The sequence below is a fragment of the Marmota flaviventris genome, chromosome 1, assembly GCF_047511675.1.
Source record: "Marmota flaviventris isolate mMarFla1 chromosome 1, mMarFla1.hap1, whole genome shotgun sequence".
Taxonomy (NCBI): domain Eukaryota; kingdom Metazoa; phylum Chordata; class Mammalia; order Rodentia; family Sciuridae; genus Marmota; species Marmota flaviventris.
This window is the reverse complement of record NC_092498.1, coordinates 137028567-137042629: the sequence shown is the minus strand read 5'-3', so window position 1 is coordinate 137042629 and position 14063 is coordinate 137028567. Positions and strand designations below refer to the sequence as shown.

The following is a 14063-nucleotide window of genomic DNA, read 5'->3' as shown; positions in this document are numbered from 1 at the left end:
TGTTGGGACCATCTTACTAGACCCTTCTGTATCCTCCGTGAGAAGAACGAGGCTCAAGGGAAGAGACTGCCTGGGCACATCCAGAGCGAAACAAAACCTCAAAAGGCTTGAGAAGCTGTTCAAAAGGGCCAGGCAGGCAATGTTATTTAAGAAAGCTTGCTGGGCTGGGGATGTGGCTCAAGCGGTAGCGCGCTCGCCTGGCATGCGTGCGGCCCGGGTTTGATCCTCAGCACCACATACAAACAAAGATGTTGTGTCTGCCAAAAACTTAAAAAATATGTATATATTAAAAAAAAAATTCTCTCTCTCTCTCCTCTATCTTAAAAAAAAAAAAAAAGAAAGAAAGAAAGCAGCGGTGCACACCTGCAATCCCAATGACAAGGGAGGCCGAAGGTTCACAAGTTCAAGGCTAGTCTGGGCAATTTAACAAGACCCTGTTTCAAAATAAAAAAGGGCTGGGGAGGTTGATCAGTGCAAGAGCAATCCTGGATTCAATCCCTAATATGGGGAATAGGGGCAGGAAGGGGGAAGCAAGCTGCATTTATTAAGGTTGTCATGTTGCTTCAACCCCAGGTTTGAGAACTTGGCTTTCGTATTTGCTCATAGACATTATAATAAATAAAAATAGGGCCTCATCTGGCATAAAGCTATGCATTCATTCATTCATTTTCTTATAATCCTTCTTCAAGACACACTCTGATAATTAGCTTCATTATCAGATAAAGAAATTGAGACCTAGTCAAGTTACCTTGCCCCAAATCACTCAGTTAAGTAGCAAAGGTAACTTCAAAGCAAGGTTGTCAAATAACAAAGGCTTGGCTGAGTTGGAAGCACCAGGCCAAGTTCCTGTGCATAGAGTTGATTTAAAAGGTGCACTGTCCCATCTTCTGCCCTTGATGGAATAGTTTTTCCCCTTCAGCTCTGATATTCACTTCTTTAACATATTTAGTAATCCAGCTTTAAAAAAAATAAAAATTGCCAGGCACAGTGGCACACACTTGTAATCCTAGTGACTTGGGAGACTGAGGCAGGAGGATTTCAAGCTTGAGGGCAGTCTCAGCAACTTAGCAAGATACTTGTCTCAAAAATTTATTATTTTACTTATTACTTATTAAACCCAGGGATGCTTAACCACTGAGCCACATCCCCAACCCTTTTTATTTTTTACTTTGAGGAGGATCTTCACTAAGTTGCTGAGGGACTTGCTAATTGCTGAGGTTGAATTTTCGACCCTCTAGCCTCTGGAGCTGTTGAGATTATAGGCATATACTACTGCACCCAGCTCAAAAAAAATTTTTTTTTAAAGGGACTGGGGATATAGCCCAGTGGTAGAGCATCCCTAGATTAAATCCCCAGTACTTTGGGGTGGGGGAGAAGCAGAAAATAATAAGTGTTGGTGAGGATAAGGAGAAATGAGAACCCTCATACATAGCTTATGAGAGTGTACAATGGCATAGCTGCTGCAGGAAGCCAGGCTAATAGTTCCTCAGAAGTTTAACACCGTCACCGTATGCTGTGGTTTATATGTCCTGCAGAAGTTCTCCGATGCAGCAGTATTGGGAGGTGGAAACTAGTGGAAAGTGTTTGGGTCATGGGAACGAAGTCCTCATGGTTAGATTAATGCTTTCCTCATGGCACTGGATTAGTTACCATGATAGAGGTTAAACGCTATGATGCTCTCACCAGAAGCCAAGCAGATGCCAACATCATGCTCTTGAACTTCCCAGCCTCCAGAACCATGAATCAAAATAAACCTCTCTTCTTTGTAAATTATCCAGTCTCAGGTATTCTGTTATAGCAACAGAAAATGGACTAAACCACCACATGACTCAGCAATTCCACTCCTCAGTACTACAGAGAATCAAGAGAAATGAAAATGTATGTTTATACAAAACCTTGTATGTGAATATTCCTTGCATTATTCATAACTGCCAAAAATGGAAACAACCAAAATGTGTATTAATGCATGAATGAATAAACAAAACATGGTCAATCCATACAATGGAATATCATTCAGCCATTAAGGGTTGGGGATGCAGGCTGGGATTGTATCTCAGTAGTAGCATGCTCGCCTAGCATGCATGAGGCACTGGGTTTGATCCTCAGCACCACATAAATATAAAATAAAATATTTTAAAAAAAAAAAAAAAGGGTTGGGGATACAACCCCAAATGTGTTAGATAAGTTAAGAATGCATGCATAGGATGCAAAAGGTTCTGGGTTCCATCCCTACTACCAAAAAAAGGAATGAAGCACTGATTCATGCTGCCACATGGATGAGCCTTGCATACATGTTGAGTGAAAGCACCCAGTCACAAAAGGTCTGCATTATTTGATTCCAGCCCATAATCCCAGTCACTCTGGAGGCTGAGGCAGGAGGAGCACAAGTTCTAGGCCAGTCTGGGCAACTTAGCAAGACTATCTCAAAATGAAAAAATAAAAAGGGTTAGGGATATAGCTTAGCAGACAGCAGTCCTGGGTTCCATCCCCAGCTCTGCAAAAAAATCAATGTCAAGGCAAATCCATACAAAAAAATCATGAGATTAGGAGCCACCAAGGGATGGAGGGAGAAGCGAACTGGGAGGTGCAGGGTTTATTTTTAAGATGATGAAAGTGGTTTGGAAATAGTGGTGATGTTTGTACAATATTGTGAATATACTAAAGTGAAATGTACCCTTGGAGATGGCTAAATGGTGAATTTCATAGTGTGAGAATTTAGGGTTAAGCCATTGTTATTCAAATCACATGTTACCCCCTGTGCCCTACTTTTAATCTCCCTAGGGGCTTCCCATCACACTAAGAGTCAAATTCAAATTCCCTGCCGGGGCCTACAAGGACCTAATGACTTAGCCCTGCAACTTCCACCACCTCTTCCATTGCTTGCCCCCTCACTCATTCAGGTCCTCCACACACCGAGCTTATCCTCACCTCTTAGCATTTGCACTTGCTCATCTCTCAACCTATAATGTATTAGAATGTTCTTTCAGGGAGCTGGTGGTAGAGCGCTTGCCTACCAAGTGGGAGACCCTGGGATAAATCCCCAGAACTACCAAAAAAAGAAAAGACCTGGGGATGTGGCTCAGTGGTAGAGTGCTTGCCTAGCATTCAGGAGGCCCTGGGTTTGATGACTAGACCTGACTCCCCCACCCCTGCAGGGAAAAAAAAAAAAGTGCTTTAGAATGTTCTTTCCCATGGCTGATTCTTGCCAATCAGGTCTTGTTCAAATGCCCTCCCCAGACACTGAGAGGACCGCCCTGACCACCCTGCCTAAAATAATGCCCCACATTAAGGGTGGCAACAGTTCTGATCACTATTAGAAAATATATGTAGTTTACTTCTTTATTGCTGGTTGCTATAACCAAAAGGGCAGGAACCATATCTGTCATATTCAAGACCACCATGTCGGCAAGAAAAGATTTTCTGGAAATAATGGATTTAATGGAAGACTTCCTTTAAGATCTGAAATGCCACCTGCTGCCCAATCCAGAGTTCAGAGCACCAAGTCCTCAGCCACACTCTGCAGGTGCCCAGGGAGTTAACAGGCATTTGCTGAGCACAGAGTGCCAAGCCCCACCCAAGGCTTGTCTAGAACCCTGAAGAAGCAGGAGGACTAATCCCTCCCCCAGAAAGCCTGAAAGCCTTTAGGGGTCACAAAACGCCCAGTGTTTACCCAGCAACTCACAAACAAACACACAGCAGAGATCTAAGATTGCATTGCTGACACCCAAGCTGGAGGCTAGGGTCCAAATCAGCCTCATAAAAGCATGTAATGGCAAACACACTCTGATCCAGGCCTTCTCAGGACTTTGCAATCTGACCTGTTCTCCACAATGAGACGGTTGCAGCTCACACCTGCCCCTGCCCCTTCCCAAGGGGACTTTCTTTTTAGAGGCAGTTAAAAGTCTAAATGGGCAGGTGATAGTGAAAGCCTCTCCCTTTTCCCTTCTCCTGTTCCTGGTTCCTCAGCATCTCTGAATCACACACACAGCCAGCAACTTACCCACTAGGAGTTTGACATCTCGGACTGTGAAATCAGGATCAGGCATCCTAGAAAAAGAAGCACAGACACTGGTGAGAAGCCAGAAACAACAGAGCCAGACTCTACCCTGCCCAGGGTGAAGCCATTTTTCCAAGTGGGGTCCTTGCTCTCTGTTTGGAATCCAAAATGAGATAACCTGGATAGAGGGCAGTGGATCAGGTAGTACCTCAAGGGAGGGTCACCCAGAACCATGGTGCCCCTTCCCCACCCCTAGAGGTACATCACACCTAAATCTCAGCCGGTACTGTGCCTGCCTATAATTCCAGTGACTTAGGAGGCTGAGGCAGGAAGATCACAGTTCAAAGCAAGGCTCAACAAATTAGCGAGACCTTAAACCACTTAGTGAGACTCTGCCTCAAAATAAAAAAGGGATAGTAATTTTGCTCAGTGGCTAAGCACCCCTAGATTCAATCCCTAGTATCAAAAAACAAAAACATAACAACAAAAAAAAAAACTCTGAACCTCAGCAGAGAATCGGACATCTACCTACCACCCCACCCTCACTTCTGCGGGAAAGACTCAAGTGTGGTGTCAAGGGCCAAACACCGGCTTTCTTTCTAGGGACAGCCCTCTCTGTGTCTCTTTCTCCCTCTAAAAAAAATACTCTCCACAGTTGTATGGAAAGTGGAAAGAACCTCTTTAAGTTCAGAGGGAAAAGAAGACAGACATTAGACCATTTCCAGGAATTTGATAACCCTGCTACAATGATTATGGGAACTATTAACTAACAGAGATGCTGAAGGTTTACTTTCCACTCCTAGGAGCATGACTGGTGAGCAAGTCCAGCTTCAGAGGCTGGAAAGGAGATGGCCTAGGATGACACCCTGAGCCTCCTCCTCTGTCCCTGCCCAAGGGGCAGAAACCTGTTCTTCCAGCCTGGCTCTGATCTCTCCCCCACCTGGAGCTCTGGTAGATCTCAGCCAGAATATAAACCAGACACAGTGGCAGGCAAAGAAAGGGGAAACGCTGGTGCCCAGGGAAATATACCCTCCATGGAAGGGAGCCATTTCCCATACACTAGCTAACATAGCTCAGGGTCTGCCAGTTTCTTGGTTCAGAGTTGAGGAGCAGGACAGGTACGATTCTTGGTAAGAGGTTGCAATGTGAAGCCAGATGGATCAGGGCAGAAGTCATCACTGTTCAAGTACCCTAAGTCCTCTCTGCCCAAATTCCTAAAAAAGACCAATCTTTAGAGAGCTTTCCCCTTGGTCAGGGCTTGAACAAGGAGCCGCTATTCCCAGATCATGAAAAAAAAGTTCCCTTGATGATGAGCGGCAGGAAGAAGGTAGAAGAAATCCACCCAAGCTAGAAATTGAGTTAGGGAGGAAGACAGGGGAGAGGCAATTAGTGTCAGCAACTTACTTAATTCCTAGTCCGTCCTTTTCTCGAAATATCAGGGGAACCCTGAGAGCTTCTCTCTGTACGTACTCATAGTTGAAATCTGTTTGGATATTTGAATTAAAACAAGTTGGTTAAGTTATTCAGGAGCAAATGAACCACGAGCCATTGGTGAGGGGAAGAAAAAATGGCAAAGGAAGGGAGTGAGGGGGTGCTAGAGGGAGGCCTGACCTCAGTGGCAGAAGCTCCCTGGAAAATGACAGGGAAATGGCAGGGCCTAGTCCGAGAGAAGCCATGCCAGCGATCGCTCCTTTGCCTACTCAGTCATTCTCTGCATGCCCCACGGGTCCGAACTTGTCAATGAACAGCCCAAGACTAGCCAGGGTTGGGGAGGAGACTTATAAAGAGTCCCACACTGAAAGAGACCCAGCTAGTGCTGAGAAAGGGGGACAGACAGGAAAACGCATCCCTGGCTGAGCTCAGAGAGTAAAGGGACTGCAGAACTGAAGAATGCCACCTGGGAGGATCTGAAGCCCCAGAGAGGAGGCTGGGAGGAGGGCTCTCATTGTAGCTGAGCATCAGTGAAAATCTTATTGTAATATCCTGCATCGTGAAGGGGAGGGGGGGAAGCCGGTTTCCCTGGAAACTGTGTATTTGGTGCCAAAATAACTAGGGAACTGGGCACAGCTTTGTTGTCTTCATAGTGAAATTCTGTCGGAGCCATCACACCGCTTGCTTCCACTGGATCACCAAGAAGGATGCTCTCCAGGTAGGCTGCACAGAGCAGGCACAGCAAGGCCCAAGAAAAATCCACTGGGTAATTTCCTAACTGGGATTTGTCTGGTAGAGACCCCCAAATCTTTATCCAAAGCCCTGGAGAATGAAGGGGGCCTTTGATTAATTTCTTTCCTTCCTCAATTCTCCCCAAAAATCAATGAATCTGACCCAAACACAGCCCTAAATATGGAGGTGAGGGGAGCTGATATCAAACCCCCCCAAAGTCCAAATCACGTCCCCCAAGACCTCAGGTGACTAAAGTATCCCACAAGGCTACAGGGCCTCTCTGACTGGTCTGAAGTGAGAGAAGAGTCCCGGGGCCACTGAAGGCTGCGGCCCCTGGCGAACAGTTCACTAGGGCCTTGGGGGAGGAGGCCAAAGCTACTGGCTCAGAAAAGAGAACAAAACCATGGCAGGGAAAGCCCTGACCTCAGTGGCTCAGATCCCCAGGGGCTCACAGTGAATGGGGATTCCTAAGGATTTAAAGGAAGGGAAGTTTAAGAAGCTTCTATTTTTGAATCCAGGCGAAGGGCTCCTTCTGTTTCTCAGCTCCTCCCTCAACTTTTGGGACCAGATCTGAATTAACTAGTGAAACCCTAAGGCCCGGTCCTTTGAAAGGATCCAGGACAGCAAATTTAAGGATGCCATTTAGAGCCCCTGGCTGGTAACCTTCCCTGCCAACACACCCAAAGCCCTGCACTACCCCACCCCCAGCTTCAACTTCCTCAAATGAGCCTGAGAAAAAGTGCTGAAATCCTAGGCTGAGGATTCCTGACAAATGACTAGGAAAAGTTTACATACTGTTTTCTCATAGACTCTGCCAAATGACTCTATAAAATGGGGGGAAGAAAGGAGAGAAATTAAAATCCCATTTATGTGCAGAAAATTTACATGCAGTTAGGACTGGCACCCTGCTCTAGGACCAAACAGGCTAGAAAAAATATCTTCTTCCCTCCCCACATTTCTCCCCAACACCACCAGAGCCCAGGGGGGCAACAAGCACAAAAGAGAAAATTCAAAAATGCAAAGCCAGAAAGATCTCTCCTCCAGGCCAACTCAAGGCCTAGCCACTCATCCAGAACCCACAGGGAAGCACCTTCCGGCTGTCAGCTCCTGGAGAGGGAAGGGTTTCCAAGAAGGTGGGGAAATACAAAATAGAAACTGAGTAACTGAAAGGACACCCAAACAGCTGAGAGGAGAAGAAAAAAAAAAAAAAAATGAATACCATACCCCAGGAAGGCCTGGGGTGAGAAAGGGCATCTCCAAAACCCTCACCCCACAGGCCCTGTGGAAATCCAGGCTGCAGGGTTGGGTGGGTCATGGCTCCAAAAGCCTCAGACCCAAGCAGAAGCAACACCCCAAATCTGTCTGGAGGACACCCTGAGACACTCTTACTAGGAAGGTCAGGGAGAAAGGCAGGCCTTGCTAGATCTCAGGCTAGGCTGTACTCTGGCACCCTGAGCTTCCCCAACTTCTGCTCCAACTGGGGAGGGTTCACAGGAGACAGACAAGCCTCAGGCATGGGAAGAGACCCTATTTCCCCTAGAAGTGCCCCAAGACTTTACCAGGGAACAGGAATCTCTCAGCCTTAAGCCTGAGGGGAAGTCACCCATATCCCCTACTCCAGCTTCAAACTGTCAACGCTGCAGGCCTCAAGCTTAGGTGGCAATTCAGACCAACAACCCTGAGCGCACCTCCCCAGGCCTATAACGGGATGCGAGATGCACTCCAGAGACCCCAAGCCTGAGGAGGTGTAACCCCAATAACTCAAGACGTTCCATCACCAGCTCCTAACTAACAGAGCCCGAGAAAACAGTGGTTTAGGAGGCTTCGAGTCTGGGGGGCCTCACCCCGATGTCTCAGGAGGACCCCAGAATGAGGCTCCTCCAGTCAGGCGACTGCACCTTGGGCAGAGCACAACCGGCTGAGGAGGTGGAGGACGCGGCGCTCACGCCCTCCTTCGGTCCGACTGTCTGTTCCCAGGTCCCTCAGTCCATCAGCCCTCTGGTTCTGTCCACCGTGGTGCTGGTGGTGGGCAGAAGCCAGGCCTAGGCCTGCGCCCGGCCCCCTTCCCGCCTGCCCTCCTCCCTCGCCACCCCACCCCACCCCCCCCAGTGCTCGGCCTCGTTTCGTCACCGGATCCCCTGGAATGGGGGACGCGGGCGCGAAATACGAACCCAGCCACCGGCAGCTCCCTCCCCACGTGCGCGCGGCCCGCGGTGCGGAGGACGGCCAGGGGAGGGGGCGCCTCACCTTTGCCCTCCATGGCGTGCACGAAGTCCCCCTGGTACAGCTGGCTGCGCAGCTTCTCTTCCAGGCTGAATCCGCGGACGCTGACAATCTCCTCCACGTCCGACAAGTCTTCGTTCTCGTCGTATCTCTGGCGATCAATCGGGCGCTGCGAGGATCCAACCAGAGAGCCCGCGATATTATTGTAGGAACTGGGGGATCGCCTCTTACCCCGGGCCAACACGAACAGGTGCAGGAGTGCACGCCCCCTGTACCCCACCATTGCAATCTGAGCAACTTTGCGCAAATGCCAAAGATGCTGAAAAGCAGGAAAAGGAGAGGGGCCCACACCCCCAGGGTCCTACTGCGCCCTACACGACGAAGCACTCTCCTCCTGCATCTTTGGAAGCCATGGAAAGGGTATCTAGGGACTCTCCCACGTCCCCCATCCCCGTGATGTGTTGAGCTTTGCCCACTCAGCCGGGAGCCTGGTTATGTAACCCGCAAAGGGGGCTCCGGACACGAGCTGGCGGGGCAGATGTAGGCCCCGGGAGGAGCCGCTGCAGCTCCGGGCTCGGCGGTAACAGCCGCCCCGGCCGCCGTGGAGGCAGAGCCGGGAAGCCGGAACCGGGGCCGGCGGCGTTTCTAAGGCTGGAGCCGCTCCCGAGCTACCGGGGAAGCTGAAAAGCTGAAATGGAAGGGCTGAGACCCCAGCCGCCCCCGCCGATCGCCCGCCAGTACGAGAAGAGGAGGTGAGGGGAGGAGGTGAGGGGCTTGGGAGGGGGAGAGGCAGACGGCCCGCCACAAAGCTCCCATCGGAGACCCCAAAACGCACCAGCAGCTGCCTCATCTCCCCACGAGCGCGCGCGCACACTCACTTCCTAAGGAGACTCCCCCACCACTCCCCGCATCCCCCTACCTCCTCCCTCCACCGCCCAGCGCCCGGCGCGGCAGCCCCCCAGATTCCGGGCGAACCCCCAGCCCGCTTACCACCCCCTACACCTTTCCAAGCTACCATCTCCCCACTTAAGTGTCTGAGACTCTGAGCCTCACAAGGGACTGGAGGAGTAAGCTGCTTGCTTCCTTTTGCATGCAATTTATTATTTTTTTCCGGTCCTCTTGTAAAATACAGAAAAGGAAAGAAAAGGCAGCAAGAAACAACCGAAAAAAAAATAGAGCTATCATATACCAGATACAGATTTGGAAAAAAAAAAAAAAAAGCTACACACCAATCTTCTTCCAGAGTCTTTCTCTGCCTCCATTTTTTTAGGAGAGTTCACCAATTAATTGTCAACACTCCTGCCCCCTGCATTTTGGCGGAGGGGGGAAGGAGGGAAGACCAAAGAAAACAAACCAAAAAATAAATAAATAAAGCAAGCCAGAGCCGAGATCTACAAAGTTTTGCACCAACACTTAGGCAGATCCGTTTGCAAAGTCCTAGGAAACCATTTTCAGCAGTTGTGGGGGGGGGAGGCGTCGACGTCATAATCCCCGGAACGTAAACATTGTTGCCGATCGCGCTCTGAGCCCGCGGCCGGGCTAGTTGGGGGGGCACTCGGCCCGGGATGGGGGGGCGGGGGCAGCGGCCCGAGGAGGTGTGGGACTGGGAGGGAGCCCGCGAGGCACCGGGCGCCGTTAGCGCCCTGGCATCGCTGTTTTGTTGTTGGGTCACGAGTGCGCCTCTGCACGCAGGCGCCGCCGCCGCCCGGGAGTTGTGTGCAGAGCTGACTTTTGGAGGGCTGAGTTGCAGGCGACTGGCGCATCCCGGAGATGGCGGGGCAGGGAGGGAGGGAAGGAGGAGGGGGTGGGGAGGGAGGTGCAGATTTGCACGGCTGGCCTCAGCGGGAGGCGCGGAAATGCAAGCCGAGCAAGCTGGCGTGAAAGCCCCCGGGCCCTGGCACCCCCAAAACGACCCCCCACCTCAGTCCCTGCCCCCACTGCCCACGGCTGCCCTTCTTCCTTTTCCTTCATCCACCCTACCCCACAACTTGCGTTGGCGACCCAAATTCAAAGCATTTGGGGTATATATATATATATATATATATATATATATATATATATTTTTTTTTTTTTTTTTTTTTTTTTTTTGCTATGTAACTGCAAGTCTTTTTGGGGAGGAGGGACAACCCTGTTTAGACCCCCATTTGCGAACCCGCCAAATGGAGGACGCATTTGATGGGCTCAGAAATAAAATTAGTACAGCTCCATATCTGCATGGACTCAATACTTTTAAACTCTCGGACTGAAAGATAAGAACACACACACACAGGTACAGGAAATACAGCCAGATCGGAGCCTTTTCAGACCGCAGGTGACCGGAAGACGTTGCCTTTCATTCATTCATTCTGCTCGCCTCCGTGGAGTTCTTCACTAGCCTACGATCCCTGAAAGAGAAGTTGGACTTTTTTTTTTTTTTTTTTTTTTTAAGGTCCTTGCGCCCGCCCAGTGGAGAAAATTGATGCTCTGGAAGGAAATACTCAGAGAATCGGATCTAGCGTCTCCTAACGCAGCTCGCAAACAAGCGAAAGGTAAGCCCTGGTTGGTTGTTGACAGGAGAAGAGTTGTGGAAAGGCATGTGGCTCTTGGGATGGGATACGAAAACCTTAAGCGCACCTGGACTGATTCTATATGACTTTAGCGGAGATGTGGCCACCCTCTAAGCATATATAGAATGTCATTAGGTCCGGGAGTTCTCCCATGTCCCCCTTCCCAATGCTTGTGACAACCTCCAGAGTTGTCCTGTAATTCATCATGAACACGGAGAAACGCTTTACTCCAGACCAACTCTTGTGTCCTGCAAGGCCTGGTCTTAGGGGTTAAATCTCCTGATAAGATGACATAGCACCTGGACTACAATAAGGGACATAGTAGGTGCTCACAGCTGGTGTCCACTTGCTATTTTATTTCTGCCCCTAATCCTGTGGGCTAGTTGAAGCAGATCATTTTGCAAATTGGGAAACTGAGGCTCAGAGAAATTATGAAACTGGATGACTACTCAGCCTTCAGTCATTCCCATGTAACAGGCCATTAGACCTGGGGATGCGTCCCTCACTCACCTTAATTCACTGTCATTTCATTCTTGTAGTTTTTGTTTTGTTTTGTTTTTTTCATGTGACCCCAAAGACTAATCTTTAAAGTTTGTTTTACTCTGTGTTCACTAGCTGTAAAAATCTTTTAAAGTAGGTATTAAGCTAGCAAACACCAAACTTTTGTCTCCAAACTGAAATGGCCTATGTTGGTTCTGCTACATCCAATCGACAGCCCTTTGTATGTGGCGGGCTCTTTAGCCCTCTATCAAGAAGTGGGACTATTTTATTTGCTTCTGTCTTGAGAAAGAGAGAACCCTTTCAGGGAAACCATCTTGAAATTCCCTATTTTGCAAATGATGAAACTGGGACTCAGGAAGGCAAAGCCACTTTTACCCAAGATCATACAGTTTTCCTGTGGGCTATTGGGGTTCCAATTGGAACCTGGCTTGTCTATCACATGCCTTTTCTGATATTAACCAGGGTCACTGCTCCCACATAATGAAAAAACAAAACCAAAACACTCAAAGGAGGGCTTCCGGGCTGGAGGGTGGTGAGAAGTGAATTAAGTGAAATAAAACAAAATTGGCAAGTAGGATGCAGGATCTTCGTCCTTCACCTTTTTTCCCTGGGATTCCTCTCTCCTCATGTGGCTTCCTGGTGTCCCTCCAAAAGCTGGCACTAGGAAAATGATGGGGGGGGGGGGGCAGCCACCTTAGTGTGAAAACAGTTAAGCCTATATATCACCTCTATGGGGAGTTCCTGGCCTGTCAGAGCAGGAAGGGGTTGACTAGTCACCTAATTTAATCCCCTCCCTTTACAAACCTCGAGGAAACCGCAAACCCCAGAGAAGAATGGGCCAGCCAGGGGCTTGTTCCCCTTTGACTCCCCCAGAATGCCTATCCTGCTGCTGGGCCCTAAGTGGTCACTCCATAAATGTTGGGCCCTTGATGGATCACCTTCCCCAGCATATTTGCATTTTCTCTTTATCAGTAATTGGCAGATGAAAGGCTTTGTCCTCCTGTTGAAAGAATTCCAAGCATTTGCTGAAAGTGGGGGAGGAGGTTATTTTGGGCCAAAGGGGGAAGGGCCAAGACCCTTGAGCTCCAGCTTGGCTGATTGTCCCTGAGGAGCTGAGAGTAGGTGAGGGAGGGCACAGAAGCTGAAGGTGCTTATTTAAAAGATGAACTTTTTTTGTAGGAAAACACCAGGCCAATTGCATTGGAAATTAAATAATAATGACTTTCCTGGACTCTCCGGGAGTGTTCTTGCAACAGTAGTCAAATCCTGCCTATTATCCCCATTCATTCATTTCTTCCATCCTCAAAGGTTGATGGTGCAGCTCTGTGCCCAAAGACTGAGAAGACAGGAAAGACAAAAGAAGAAACAGCTAAACTTCCAGGCATACTCCAGGCAGGGGCTGGAGAAGGACTAACAACTTCCCAAGGAAGAGGCTGACTCTGGATGGAGCCCTCAGAAATCAGAATCCAGGATTTGGGGCTATTAAGACACTGAAGCTCCTGACTTTTGAGAATTTAATATGCCTTCAAGCAAAGTCCCTCACATTTGCTATCTCTTTGAATGCTTGCCAAAACTCTTTTTTTTTTTTTTCTTTTTTTTAAAGAGAGAGGGAGAGAGAGAGAGAAAGAATTTTAATATGTATTTTTTAGTTATCGGCGGACACAACATCTTTGTATGTGGTGCTGAGGATCGAACCCGGGCCGCACGCATGCCAGGCAAGCGCGCTACCGCTTGAGCCACATCCCAGCCCCCTTGCTCCTCTTAAGGAGGAGCAATGGTATAATTCCTTACTTCTATAGCTGAGGCTCAAAGAATTGTCAATTACTTGGCCAAATTTGACAGCTGTGAAATAACCGTAACAGGATTTGAACCCAGACCTTGTAGGAATCCAGGGCCCAAGGACTGACCACTCTGTAAGCCCCTTGCAGGGCTGTGCCATACAACCAGATAATGGAAATATTGTACATTTGCAATTGTTTTCTCTAGCCACATCTTGCTATTGAGCCCCTGAAATATGGATACTGGGCTTAAAGAATTAAAATATTTATTTATTTTTGGTACTGGGAATTTAACAAAGGAGCACTTTATCACTAAGCTACATCCCCAACCCTTTTTCATTTTTATTTTGCGATGGAGTCTCACTAAGTTGCTGAGGCCAGCCTCCCTAGTCACTGGGATTATTTGCTTGTACCACTGAACCTGTCAAGGAATTGAATTTTAAATTGTGCATGTGTATGTGATGTGTGCATGTTCTGAGGGTTGAACCCAGGGCCTCAGGCATGCTGATCGCTGCTCCACCATTGATCTACACCTGCAGTCCAATTTTTAATTAAAAAATTAAAACTGCCCCAGAGTGTTTTCCAACATTTGTCTTAATGTGCTTACTAAGCTATATATACACATCAAGGTCTGATTTGGCTTCCGGGAAACATTTGTGGAATGAGTGAAAGGTCCATACGGGAAAGAAGTTACTAATATCAGTAACCCCTGGAAGAGGACATCTGGTACAATGTGAGTGTCTATAATGTTAGCCTTTAAACCACTTACTCTGAGAGCCTGCCAGGAACATGGTACTGTATGGGAGCCTGAAGATACAAGTGGATATTAGACTGGCCCACCTGCCCAAATCTCTC

The 14063-nt window shown here is 48.5% G+C and overlaps 1 protein-coding gene and 1 long non-coding RNA gene across 4 annotated transcripts in view; one reads left to right on the top strand and one right to left on the bottom strand.

Moving 5' to 3' along the window:
• The window catches only part of Kdm2b (lysine demethylase 2B), a 119760-nt gene extending 109725 nt beyond the window's left edge, over positions 1-10035 (bottom strand). Inside the window, exons 1-4 of one of the 2 annotated variants that reach the window (XM_027949130.2) lie at positions 9613-10035; positions 8408-8552; positions 5402-5480; positions 4001-4047 (exon numbers count right to left, since the gene is read on the bottom strand). In XM_027949130.2, coding sequence (XP_027804931.2) covers positions 4001-4047; positions 5402-5480; positions 8408-8552; positions 9613-9645 — 304 coding nt within the window. In that variant the 5' untranslated portion in view covers positions 9646-10035. Of the gene's footprint in view, positions 1-4000; positions 4048-5401; positions 5481-8407; positions 8553-9218; positions 9254-9612 lie in introns of those variants that run through there. The other variant, XM_071616631.1, reaches the window with a different exon arrangement.
• On the top strand, positions 8981-13794 carry LOC114103427 (uncharacterized). 2 transcript variants are annotated; one of them, XR_003584671.2, is made up of 3 exons: positions 8981-9135; positions 10812-10911; positions 12739-13794. It is a non-coding gene; the product is annotated as an uncharacterized lncRNA (long non-coding RNA). The 2 variants fall into 2 exon arrangements; XR_003584670.2 differs by lacking the exon at positions 8981-9135 and adding an exon at positions 10503-10694.
• The last annotated feature ends 269 nt before the right edge of the window (positions 13795-14063 follow it).